This window comes from Lactuca sativa, chromosome 9 (genome assembly GCF_002870075.4).
Source record: "Lactuca sativa cultivar Salinas chromosome 9, Lsat_Salinas_v11, whole genome shotgun sequence".
NCBI lineage: Eukaryota > Viridiplantae > Streptophyta > Magnoliopsida > Asterales > Asteraceae > Lactuca > Lactuca sativa.
The window spans coordinates 213,377,189-213,391,805 of NC_056631.2; the positions used below are offsets into that span (position 1 = coordinate 213,377,189).

General features: G+C 33.5%; 1 protein-coding gene across 2 annotated transcripts; it reads left to right on the forward strand.

Moving 5' to 3' along the window:
* Window positions 1-1,026: 1,026 nt before the first annotated feature.
* Window positions 1,027-5,126, forward strand: LOC111899032 (metacaspase-1). 2 transcript variants are annotated; one of them, XM_023894914.2, is made up of 5 exons: window positions 1,027-1,479; window positions 1,936-2,260; window positions 2,474-2,585; window positions 3,465-3,644; window positions 4,779-5,126. In XM_023894914.2, the coding sequence occupies exons 1-5, from the start codon at window positions 1,098-1,100 to the stop codon at window positions 4,833-4,835; spliced, it is 1,056 nt and encodes a 351-aa protein (XP_023750682.1). In that variant the 5' UTR covers window positions 1,027-1,097; the 3' UTR covers window positions 4,836-5,126. The 2 variants fall into 2 exon arrangements, with proteins under 2 accessions (XP_023750682.1, XP_042754449.1); XM_042898515.1 differs by having other exon boundaries at window positions 4,788-5,126.
* The last annotated feature ends 9,491 nt before the right edge of the window (window positions 5,127-14,617 follow it).

A 14,617-nucleotide genomic window follows, 5' to 3' on the forward strand; every position in this document is an offset into this window, starting at 1 on the left:
CGACTAATTTTTTTTTCAAAAAATTGGGTCATCCCTTTAAAAAAAATTCCAACTTCACAAACTAGAGGTTTTGAGCGACTTTTTTTGGCCTTTTTAGCTTAGTTTATTCTAATAGAACTTACAAAAGCGTACGCAATTTGGTGTGAATTTATTCCATTAACTTTTTTTAATTTATTTTGCTAGAACTGCGAACTTGTATTGATTTAATTGGAGTGATTTTTTTGACCTTTTGATGTTGTGCATCACGTTATTTAAAAACTGTATAAGTTAGTACTATATATTTGCATATGCATTACAAAATTTATAAATGATATTCTAGCACTGATTAATACTGGTTCGTTATTTAACATAATTTTCATACACAAGGGTAAATTTTATTTAGAGTTAGACAGCTAGTTCAGTCCCAAAAAGAAATAGTCTCGATGTGTATATCACTTTATTCGCTAAGATATCATTACTTATGGTGTTGTGTTGTGGAACTATGATGCAACGAAATCGACCTTGAATCGTTGACTCTTTACGCCTATGGTCTGTGCTTTAAATATATAATTCAGTTAAATTAATGTTCTATTGCAATATGACTCACAGAATAAAAAATAGCGGTTGAAATAGTTGCCAAAAACAGACTTTCCAAGGTTTTGAATTTTGTAACAATGAATCGTATCTGATATAACTTTCCGTCAATTCCAGATCATTCTATAGTTTGTATGTCATCAGCTGGTGTAGACGCATGAAAGACAAAGGCAGGAATCTTAAAAAGTGCGATGTCAGTAGGATCCACAGACATTAATCTATATGATCGTTCCATGCACTTGATAAGGCCCCTTGATTGTGCCTATCAACTTCCTGATCGTCTACTTAAACATGTTAATTAAATATTTTGAACAGAATCTGATGCTCCACTCATTTTTTAAAGAAAAAAAACAGTGAAATATGTTGCGTATCAGGTTCCCTTTGTAGGCTGCTATCTTTTTTACTTTAGGGGTTATATAAATACATCTGTTTCACAATCGTTAAAGCATTCATTACTTACTTTAGATTACAGATTAGTTTTCTTTAGTGCATTTAACTTATTAGCCTGTAATTTGTTCAAGCAAATGTCATCTTCAGAAGTGACTCAGGGTTTCTGCTGCCGAGAATGTCAAGAAATTGTTGCAGACGATGGACACTTACAGACACAATTAAGTCGAGAAAGTGGTAAGCTTGTCAGCGATAAGAAGGGACTCCATGTTTACCTTAGAAAGATGTTGCACAGACGCAGAAGCACTATTCCTAATTCTCTGAGTAGCCATGAGAAGTCAGCTCTTGACACAATAAGAAACTGGGAAACAATAAAAGGGAAGCGTGCACTTCTTTGTGGCGTAACTTACGATAAGCAGAAATATAAACTCAAAGGAACTAACTATGATGTCATCAAAATGCGGGAATTACTAATGTTTCGATTTAAGTTTCCAAGTGCCTCTATCCACATTCTTGCAGGTATTCCTATCCTTTGACTATAATTAGTATATATAAATTCTCGTACATTTTACCTTCGTGATTGCCTTTACAAGGTGAGAATCCATAAGTGAGATCTCAGATGATAAAAGCATGGGTGGGCATCACCCTCCTTCCTCCGGGGACTTTGTGATTTACCTTCCCTATGTTGGTAGTGGACCCGTTGCGACACATACCTTTTAGTCACTCATGTTTCCCCTATCCATTACTGAGGTCTTAGGTTCAAACATGAACATCACTTCCTTTCTTACTTTGGGGACAATGCGAATTATTTTCTTGTGGGACCGGTTGGTGGGGCGCCCAAGGTTGGCATATACCAAATTTACCCCTTTTGAACCGCAAATTTCCTTAAAAGTGCTTGTTTTAAAACATTTCTTTCCGTAGTTCTGTACCATTTTCATTGGAACATTACAAGTGACATTGTGAAAGAACTTGCAGAAATGGAATCACACCTTTATCCAACAAAAAGAAATATCCAAGAAGCTTTGAGGTGGCTCGTGAAGGACAACCAGCATGGTGACTCATTGGTGTTCTATTTTTCGGGTCATGGATTAAGGCAGCCTGATTTTTTCGATGATGAGCTTGATGGGTTTGATGAAACAATATGTCCTCTAGATTTTAGAACTGAAGGAATGATCATTGATAATGAAATCAATGACACCATTGTTAGACCACTCAAGAAAGGCGTCAAACTTCATGCCATGATAGATGCGTGTCACAGTGGAACAATACTTGACCTACCACATGTCTATAGCACAAAAGAGTACGTCCCCTTAGCATACTTTTGTACACATTACACTATTATGATAGTTTCCCCCATGTTTGTCCTAGTGGGAAGGAGGTGGGAATGAATCAAGTTCAAGTTTGGGCATCACCTTCCTTTGTTTGAGGGACATTCTGATTTACCTTTTATTCTTTGTTTTGAGAGTTTGTCTTGATATTTGAACTTTAAAGTGCATTTTTGATTCACTGGCAGGCGTCGTTGGATAGATAACAAACCCCCATCTGGTGTTTATAAAGGTACTAATGGCGGACATGCCATTTCTATCAGCGCGTGTGAAGATAATCAACTTGCTGCAGATACATCGGTGAGTAGTTAATCTTTCTATTTTGATATTATCTTCTATCCTTTTGGGGTATTATTATGTAGTTTTTTTATTTAACTTCGGTTTTGATATTAAGGACCCGTACGTGTATTCATTTTCCCATTACGAACGGTTTGAATAAAGTATTGTCTTGAATAATAAGGCTAAGAAAATATTTGAGAATACAACGGCATACTTGGAAATATGAAAGGAAAAATATCAAGAAAAAATCTTTGAAAAGTAGGACTTTACGGGAAATCCTCATTTTCCTCATATTCTATATCTAGTCGTTTTTGCATTAAGTCTATGTTTGGCGTATTAGCTGAAAGTTAGTTGTTAGCTGAAAAGATAGTTGATACTTAAAACTAGCTGAAAGATATAAAATGACTTAAAATGACATTTAAAAAAAAATATGTTTCTAGAATTAATGAAGGGATATATTTGAAATTTTTTGAAAAGACTCCTAAAAAACTAGTCTAAGTAGCTTTTTAAAAAACTATAACTACTTTTTGGTTTCACAACATGACAATTAAAAAAACTCAATAAATCAGCTAGCTTATCACCTAGTCGTGGTGTGCCAAATACAACATAAATTTAAAATAAAGACAGTCATATATTGCTAACAAGATTAGGGGCTTGTTTATTTTCTTTTTTTTTCATTAATTCTTGTACGTAGGATAAAGTGTTAATGGATAAATGATGTCTGTTTGTAGTTGTATGAGCTAGCAAAAACTTTTTTCTGACTGAATGAACAGACTTAACAAATATAAATAACCGTTGTACCTTTCTGTCTAAAAGTGATGCTGAATTAAAAATAATTGTTTAATTAATCCCAACATGATTAATCACTTTAATCAAATATAAACTCTGAACTTGTTGCAGGCTTTCTCGGATACAGGAAAGCAAATGGAAGGCGCTATGACATACACTTTTCGGAAAGCACTTTTGAATAACTCAAAAGCTACTTATGCTAGTCTCTTGGCTTCAATGCAAAATGACATATTAGCAGCCAAGAAAAAATGTTTCAGTCTCCGTGGACTATTTCACCGCGAAAGAGTACAGGTTAGATTCGATTATTGACTTTTATAACCTACTGATGTCCCAAACATTGCTTATAAATTTTAGAGATTCAACCATAGTTGTTTTTTGTTCCAAATTGGATATTTTTTGGATCTTCTATCTTTAAAAATTGTTTCTGTTATAATACAAACAGAAGCAAAATCACCAATGTGTTAATGTGTAAGAAAGTAAAAAGAAAATAACAAAGATAATGATGAACAACAATGGTTTCTTTTGCTCTTGTGATGAAAGTATAGCAACACAGAGAGAAAATGAATGTAAAAATCTGGAAATGAAAATAACCTCCTGTACGCCTACTTCTAAAACATGGTCAAAGTCAATTTTTACTTTCCCGTATTTACAGTAATGACCCCTGAACTAAAGCCTTATTTAGGAATTAGACCCTAAACTTAGATATAATGGCACACTTTTCTACAATACTTTTACGTGGTTATCGAGATTTTACACCAAGATATTAACTTTGTTAATTTTGAAGTTGGAAAATAGGTCGATTTACATTCAAAAGTTAAACTTTGTTTTTTTGTGGAACGGAGGCAGTATTTTGTTTTCTGTATAACTTATGCTTCCTGTTATCAATTACAATCTGGTGATTGTGACTAGATTTTATTAGGAAGGCATTCGAATCTGTCATAATAACTGCAATTTTTACAAGACATGTAGATTTTGATGATGTGTTTAACTGTTAGCTACGGTAGTTCAAATGTTATAAAAAAACATAGGGAATCTATTGAACCAAAATCATGTTGGCGACTAGTAATAATGACAAGCAAGTACTTTTATCTTGAACTATAAGAACGTTGATTTTTTTATGAGACAGAATGTTCCTGAAAATTTACCTATCAATCACAAGACGAAATCAAGTAGGAAGTTGCTGATAATTTAAGCAATGGCCTAGACCGGATGAGACTACGCAATCTTTTTAGGTCTAGTTTTTTAGAAGGGTAGCGATTCCTTGTTCCAACTTTTGGAGTGGGAAAAAAACCTTGTTTTTTTGTCCTATTTACATGGTCTTAGGCCAATATATGCCAAATGTTATTATCTTCTTTTCTATGTGACTAAATGTTTATTGATTATACTTGCTTAGAATGAGGTACTCATATTTTGCTAAACCTTCAGGAACCTCAGATATCATCTTCCAAAGAATTTGACTTAAACGAGGCGTTTGTGCTATAACTCTACAATACACCAAGGAGCTTCTAAGGCTATCTTACAATAAAGACCAATGACTATGGAAGTCGTGATTTCACTACGTGCAGTACGTTGCCAGATATTAACACCAACCATTTGCACAATCTGTTTTGGTTTTGATGTTTATTTTGTATTTGTGATTTCTATTGGTGCCACAGGCGTCGATTTGTTTGTTTACCTCAAATGTACCAGTAATGCACCCACTACCTAATGAATAAGTACCGTTGTTCTTAATAAACAAGTATAAATAAAGGAAATTTCACTACTTTGGTTCAACCCTCGTTTGATATAAGTTATATTAAGGCCCTATTTCTATTCTTTCCATGTGGGGATAAAAGATGTGTACGTTTTTTTTGAGAAATTGATGGAATGCTTGGGGAAATTGGAACAAAAGAAAACAAGGATTAATTTTTGAAAAAGCTACTACTCAATAGAAAAAACATTATTCCTTAATTTTTTTCTATTAACTCAATCTTAATGCATTACATAAATAAGAAATATTCATATATAGTTGCCTACATTCAGTTTTGTTTGTGCTAAGTTTACTATGTCAAAAGGAAACAACAGCTAAGAGCAACTAGCTGTCTCTTTTGATTATTATCCATATATGTATTAGTGAGTTTGGAACCCAAAATATACAAACATAACATTCTCTACTCACCAACATGAATATAGGATATAAACGTGTTAGTAACCGCAATGTGAACGTGGGATAAACACCTTATGTGGACCTACGCCGCCTATTATTGTTTTTTTAAAGAGATAGGCATTCTCTACGCCGCCTTATGTGGATAAATATTCTCTACGCCGCATATTTTTGTTTTCATACCATAATCTACTTTCTCAGGAATATATATTCACTAACCAATCGTTGAAGTGTTTTCCGGAATCTTCCTCACCATGGAGTGTGTTTCATGGATTCTAAAGGAAGTGGGATTCGAGATTCCATATTGTTGGGTGTTTTGTTGTCAAAATCCATAGGAATTCATAAAATTCCAAATCCATTGATACCATTATTCCTAGGTGAGGTTGGAGGCATTCAATCTCATTCTTCGGTTTTTATTAAAAGATTAAATTACCTCTCTCTCTCTCTCTCACTTCATATATATATATATATATATATATATATATATATATATATATATATATATATATATATATATATATATATATATATAATCACATGTGATTAAATATATCTAATCACATATGATTTATATGGACATGATTCGATTTTTTCGATATGAATCATATGTGTTTATATACATATAATCCAATGTGATTGAGTACATGAGGACAACTATCAAATAAAGAAAACAAAAATAAATCATCTCTACATAAATCATATAGGATTAGATACAAATAATTATAAGTGATTATATATATTTAATCACATATGATTTATATGGACAATATTCATTTTTGCGTTTTTGATTCAATAGTAGGTCTCGTGTATTTAATCACAAATGATTATATTCATTTAATAATATATGATTTATGTATAAAATACTAGTTTTCACGTTTTTGATTCAATAGTTGTTCTCGTATATATAATCACATGTGATTATATATATGATGCATATAATCACATATGATTTATGTGTACAAGATTCCTTTTCGTGTTTTCTAAGTAATATTTTTTTTCATGTATTTAATCACATGTGATTATATGTATTTAATCACATATGATTAATACATGAGAACAACTATTGAATCGACAATGTGAAAATAAATCTTGTCAACTTAAATCATATGTGATTAGATAGATATAATCACATTTGATTATTATGAATTTAATTATATATGATTTATGTGGATAATATTCATTTTCAGATTTCCAATTCAATAGTTGGTCTCATATATCTAATCACATGTGATTATACATATTAAAATATTAAAGTGATATGATGTTTACATTTTTCAATATTTTTTATATTGCTATAATCAGATAGAATTTTCAAATATAACTAAAGGTATATAGATATTACATCATTTTTGTGGTAAATGATTGTTGCTTTTTTAGAATATTATTGTTGAATTTGTTGTATAGGTGTAGAATGATTTTTGACCTTCTTATGTGATTGACTCTTTCCACGTATCTGCCAAAAAAGTTAGTTTTTAGTATATAAATCAATTATAAATCAAAGGCATACTCATAAGTTTCTATTATTTTTCAACATTTAATAAATGCAAAATCAGTTATCATTTCTTAATTTTCTAATTCTAATTTTTTAGATGATGAATCATGTAACACCCGGTTCCTGGTACGTTGTAACACCCGCAGATTCGGGCTAGTCAACTAAGATATAATAAGCGTTAAAAATGATTTTTTATAGAATATTATCTACGATAAATAATCTTAAACAAAGTAATAGTTAGAGTTAACGATTATCACCTATTTGACGTAATAAATAATAATTATTTATATATTATATGTTTCATGATTATTATAATATAATAAAATAAGAAAAATCAGTCGAATCGTCCGTAAATCGTAAAAATAAGTGCGCCAAAAAATATATATTATTATATATTTTGGAAGTATACGTCATCCGATCCCGAAAATGTAAATTTCGTCGAAATCTGAATCCGTATGAATTAGATATTATTTTTATAAGATATAAAAGTCAGTCGCGCACAACGAATGTATGACGTAAAAAGCTACGAAAAGAAGGGTTGACTTTTATCTAATGCGACCAAAATGAAAATCGTAGTACTCCTTAAAATAAGAATTTTGAGAAAAAGAATGTCAAAAGCGGAGTTCGTATGAGAGAGATATGATTTTAGCAAAATTATCTAATTTTATAAAAATATGGACAAAAATATAAATTCAAAACTAGCCGACGGAGTCTAAACGAAAGTTGTAGGTCTCGTCGATAGCTACGCATGGATATATAGAACGTCAAAAACAGAGTTCGTATGAACGAGTTATAATTTTTAATAGCACATTTACGTATTAAAATAAAGTGTAAATCATATATACGTATACATATATATACATATCTATATATCATTAGAAAGGTATCGACGATGCGGTCGTTATAAGACTAGTGTTGAGTACTTTCGACATTAGTTTAGTACAAATATCATTAAATCTATTTAAAATAGCATTATAAAGGGGTGTTTAGTTGTTTAGATAAGTATAAGGTCCTTAAGTAAATATAGATGGTAGTTTTTAATAATTCAATTACTATAAATAAGAGCCTCTAGGGTCTCATATTTCTTGCACCATTCTCTTGATTCAAGAGTCTTTTTCTTCTTATCCCCCGAACATTTCGGTCCCTCGTGATTCGACTTCTCTTTCTGTAGTTTTTAGTATAGTAAGGTGAGAGCCGAAGCGCTGCAAGAATCTTTCTTAGAAAGATTCAGCGACGAAGTTCTGCCCCTACAGATCCTGACTCCTAGCTAAGTAAGTTATGCTACCATACTTTAAATATAGCTTATAATATCGTTCTTATGAACCTATAAATAAAATTTATCAGTGATTCAAAGTCGTTATACTGATTGATCTACTTACGGGGATGGTGTCTAGGCTATGATTTAGTGAGGTGTTTAAAGTGGGATTTCCAAATAGTATACTTCGTATACCAAACGGACCCTACCTTCGATATGATCCTACCTTGTTGTTCCTTACTTGATAGATCATGAAGTAGACTATGAGTTAATGACAAATCTAGACTAATAATTAGTCACAATAAATATTAGACTAAAATCTAGTGGTAATAATATTAGGTTTCGTCGAAGGAAATTATATTGTTAAGAAGCGAATCGCTGCCCAAGTTTGGAATCATCACTTTAACAAGTGAGTACATAGTCACTTTCATCTTACACATAGATATGAAGTATTTTATATAAATTACGTGCTATGTGTGGATATTGTCTGAATACTTGTTGTCCACGTTGGATGAAAGATTTTATACATGTTTTAAATGATTTAAATTGTATATGTATTTTATATCTACAAAATATGTTGGGTAAAACATGGGTAGATGAATGATGAGGGATGAAAGCTAATATAGAGGAACATTGGCAGTATGGACATAGTGTCCTATAGGTGAACATTGGCAGCAATGGACCTAGTATCCTATAGATGAGCATTGGCAGTTGCGCCGCAACCTGTAGATGTTTTTGATCTACTTTGAACATCCTAGCAGCTACGCTCTAAGGATAGTATCGACAATTGCTCCTAATTGAGAACATCATAACCCTGGCAGCTGCGCCCAAAGGACAATATCAGCAGCTGCACCTAATAGAGAATGTCATAATTCTGGCAGCTGCGCCTAAATGATAATATTGGAAGTTGGGCTTAATAGATAATATTGACAGTTATGTTATTGGCAACGATGGACTTCGTGCCTACTCCTTAGGACAGTCCTTAGGACTGAATGAGTGAATGATAAATGATTCTTAGGGGAGATCCTTAAGAAATAAAGAAGATAATGGGGATGGGTAATTGGGTTGATTGTTTAATGATTAAACATAATTATATTATTGTGGGTTGAAAACCCTATGTACTCACCAGGTTTCCCAACCTGACCCACTCAAGCTTATTTGTATCACAGGTGTCGACATGAAGCTGCTTTACATTGAGAGATTTAAAAGAGATGTAGATCACTAGTGTAAATGAATGTAAGTTCTGTTTATACTTATGTTTTTGTATTGACGGCGACATCCCAAATGTTTTAAATGAATAAAATACATTTCTTCATAAATGTTTTGATAAAGTATTTATCATGTATTTTCTGGGAACAAATTCCGCAACATTTTTATTAAAAGGGTACTCTGATTTTTATAAAGCATAAACAAAATCGGTATTTTCTGGCCGTGAAAATGGGGATGTCACAGTTGTATCAGAGCCTTAGTTTAAGCGAACTAGGAATACGGATTTATTTCTAGACTTAAACTTAGAATGTTAAGTGATGATCGTGAGGACTGTATCTAATAAAATTTAGGTAATACACCTGAATAGACACAAGCACTAGCTAGTTTAGGGAAAATGCCTAACATGCTTTTATGTGCTAAATGATTTATGATGCTTTATGATGCTAAATGTATGATCGGATCTATGCTCTATTGCCGACCGGATCTGGAAACTTTATGTGTTCAGATTTCTAAACGTTTAAATACGTTATTAGAACTGGCATGTAACTTTTCGGAGTGATGGGGAGGTTTACAAGTTGATCGTAAATGAAATCTCTCGTACCTTAATTCTCGTCATTACACACCAAACGTCTGATTTGGTGTATAGATAAAAATGGCAAGAACCCGAAGTGGAGTCGGGAACGCAAATGGAAACAGGAACCAACCACCAATGATTAAGCAAATACATGTTGTAGTAGCCGCTCCTGAGCCAATCACGATGGACGGAGTGCAAGCGTTGATCCGGATGATTTTGGATCATCTAATGGAAGAAACAAGGCGTTTACTTCAACAAAATCAAGAGGAACTTACAGTGCCTATTGAACAGCCCGAGCTGAATGACGGGCAGTCTAAGGAAGGGAACGACAGCAGGACCGTTGGTCAAGCTGATCCACCGGTAATTAGGAGGAACAATAAAGATGACGGAGTCGAGTGGAATGGATGCAAGTACAAAGATTTTCTAACTTACAAAGTTTGTGTTCCATTTCCAGCTCATTTGAGGTAAAAAGCTTCAACCTTGACTTTTCGTTTGTTAGATCCTCTTTAGGGCTTGAATCTTGTCATTTTTGGGGCAATTCTAAGTCACCTTCGGGTTTCGGGCATTATATAGAGGAATAACTTTTGTCACACCCCAAAACCAAGAATGGCGGAAACGTTCAGGGGTGGAGGACGTCATGTGAAGTATCATAACAGTGTAAAGTAGTAAACAAGCAACAACATCATCCATTGCATTAAAAGTACAGTTTTAATACATGTGTGTTCTTTCATTGTAATAAGACACCAAAATATGTAATCAAAATAAAAGACGGGTCTTGACTATGCTCCGGCTTTTCAAAACCTAGTCAACATACCTGTCTACTGGTGACCTGAGAATACAAGTTATTTTAAAAGAGTAGATCAGCATAAAGCTGGTGAATTCATAAGTATTTAAGTGTCATTACTCTATTTTGGAAAGCTGTTATGAATGCCATGTAAAGTTTTGATTGAAACATTTGATATAAGTGTGAAAACCCTAGAAAATCACATATTTCCTACTAGTATAAAAGTAGTCTTCTACCAAGACCCGAATGTTTTGAAAGTAGTCTTCTACCAAGACTTGAATATTTTGCTGTAACGAAGATGGTTTTTCCCCTGCATGACTACTATTAACAATATATAGTCTACCTAATAGTTTATGTGAATGTATTACAAAATATAAGTAATAGGTAAAATATAGCCATATAAGTATTATCCTTTTGTATTAGGATAAACACGACATCGCGACTGCCGAAAAGTATTAACCTTGAACCTCCGTAGATGTTCATTTTCCTCTGTAGCTAACAGCAGGTCGTAGGAATGGTTAGTCCCGTAGACGTACCCCTAGTATAAGTATTAACCGTAGGCATTCGTAGATGTTCATTACCTCTGTTGCTAACAGGTGGGTGCCGGAATGGTTAGTCTCATATAGTATCCTTTTGTACTAGGATAGACAGAACTAATCTACACGTATAGTATGTAATAGTATCTCATTATATAGTATCTAGGTATAAGTATCTCATTAAATACCCCACACTTGACTTTTGCTTGCTCTCAAGCAAAACTGAATTTTAGCACACTAGTATCACATATGACAACTCCAATCTAACCCAGCCATTATGCCAAGACCGTAACGCATGCATTTGTGTCTAAAATTTTCCTAAATACACCCCCATACTCTAAATACTCACAATCCTCATAAACATTCGCCCACTCATCCCGAACAATGCTCATTTTATGCATCCCTCTAAATCCATCCGCAGAAAACCTCCTATCCTCAAGGTATTTTTGGTTGAGCAACCCAAGCATACATAATCTAGAATTACAATTTATGATACCACATTGGAGCTCTTTGGAATTCTTCACTTCTTTGGCTTGGAACAGTCTGACATCAAGTTGTTAGGACCTGAGTCGCTATGCGAACACTTAACACAAGACTGAAATCAAGCTAGAGTGGTTTATGAATCAGTCATCAAGGATGGGATTTTGAGCATAAAGATTCCACTGACCTGTAAAAAGTGGGCCTAACCCTTGGGGATGTGGTAATACATCTAATTTTTGATCTTTGATTTCTTTGAATTCGCCACCTTGTTGTTTGATTTTTGGTATCTTCAACTTTTGAATTACTTCAGAATTTTGATCTTTTGATCTTCACTTTAGTTGCTCCAAAATTCTTCAAACTTTTCTTGCAATTCTCTCTCTTTTTTTAACATGTAACTCACTTTTTTTCACTCAAAACCCTACATGCTTAAGCAGGGGCGCTCAACTTCAACCTTTATTGGTTAACGATAATAATTTTCCTGGATACATTTCTGGTACACGATGCTAAACATATTGCATCCTTCGGGCTGAGCGAGGTCATGTTTTTGTCCCATGATTTCACTAGAATAAGGGGGCCACAAATGCACTATAATGTATATAGGCTCAACTAAACATTTGGGTCTTCATAGAATCATCAAATATAATACTAGCATGATCCCTAATTGCTTTATCAAAATTTTCAAAATTAGCCCTAGCAATTTTAATGCAAAAATTTCAAATGAACTAAAATTTCAAGATTTTCGAAATTTAACTAAAATTTTAACTAATTTAACCAACCCCCTACCCCACACTTAATTTATGCAATGTCCCCATTGCATATTATGCATGATAAAGAACAATAAAATAAAGAGAGAATTGGAACAAACTCCCCTGGGATAGTAGTGCGAAGTTGATATTTCGTCTTTAAGCTCCATCTTCAATTGACTTTAGACATGGGAACAGCTCAACCATGTCTTTGGTGTCAAAATCTTGTGTGGTATAGCTCCAATTATAAGAGAAAAACTCTTGGAAATGCTCGTAAAATGATCTTCAAAGAATAGAACCAATGCCCATATCAAATGTCATCAAATCTTCAGCTCAAAAGTAAGAAGAATAAGCGAATCGTCGAGTAAGTATATAGACTCGCCGGGTTGAAGCGTAAATGACAAAAGAATCGTGAATTTTCACATGAACTCGGCGAGTCCATAAGATGCACTCGGCGAGTAGACCGCTGTGTTACAAAAATTTTATTATGCCCAAGTCCGTTTCTGATGTATGGGGGTTATACAAACTAATACTTCCCCTCATTTTTCTTCAGTGAATAAACACTCAATAACCCTTCTATCAATTGGACTCATAGCTTGACTCAAAACTTCGTTTCCTCTCTCGCCTAGACTCGATTTCTCGCTTCGTCAGCCTTGACTCTAGACCCTCACATGCATCCTTACACTCAAACTGAAAAGATCAAAAACAAAAACCAATTAATAAAAAAAACATTAAAATAAAAAAAAGTCCTAAATTATCCTTAAACACTAGAAGTTTAGAAAGAAAAAGAAAAGAAAACTTTAATGACGGGTTGCCTCCCGCAAGCGCTTCTTTTTGTGCGAGTCTTTAGTTGGACTCTCAACTTAATAAACTTCCAATAAACTCAATGCCAATCCATCCGTTGCATTGAATATTTTATTTGGACCAATTTGTAAAATTTGGCTCTTTTCTTCTAAAATTGGCTAAACGAGCTTGAATACATAAAACCCAAGAATTCTGACAAGGGTTGGGACCAGTCGGATACTAATCAAAAATGGATCGTGCTTCAGAACATTCTCCAAAGTTGGAGTCTTCACCCCATGCTTCGAAACACAAACCGGAAGAACAGGGGACCATGTCGTGGTAATGGTCAAACCACAGCTTGGTTTCTGCGATTCAACTTGTTCTTGTTCTTTGTCTGACCTCTCTGCTAGCAACCTTTCCAGCTCCTCCAAATCTCTTTCTGGATTAAATTCTTCATCTTGTAACTTTAGCTCTTGTGACTCAAATTGTTCTTGATCATTAGACAAGAAGTTATCTAACCATCTTCCAAATTTCTTCAAATCATCATCTGAGTCATAATCCTCATCTTCCTGCTCAATTTCCTGCACTACTTCCTCAAGAAAAGCATCAAAAGCATCGAGATTTGGAAAATACATAATAAATAAAAATAAAAATAAAAATAAAAAAACTAATCAATAAAATAAAGACGATAACAATTAGAAAATAAAATTAACTATTTGAACCGTTCCCAGGCAACGGCACCAAAAACTTGATGTGTGTGAAACGAACTAGTTTTAATCCTACTAACTTAAACACAAAGACAAACACACGAAAGGCAGTGTACCTATCGATTAGCAGTTTAGTTCAGGTAAGTAGGGTATCGAACACAGGGAACGGTAAACAATTAAAACAAATGCTAATATTATCTAAATAAAACAATTAATAGAAAGGGGGTTTTCTCTAGTTTTGCAAGACTAGAAACTTAAACAATTAACTAAAACTTAAACTAAGAAACTAAGAGTTAAGCAAATAAAAATCAACTAAATTCAATAATAAAGAGGACTTCTGTTTAGGTTCGACTCATTTGTTCCCATGGATGATTTCAATGTATCGGATTAATTCTTCATTGGCTACCGACTACGATGATTAGTTTCACGTTCGCTATTACTAATCCTTAGGAAACAAATTAACTCAAGCAGTGGCCAGTTGTCTAAATTAACGGATTTCCTAGTTATTGATTCGGGTTAAATAAGACTTGTAATGGTTAATTAAATTGGCCCTTCAAT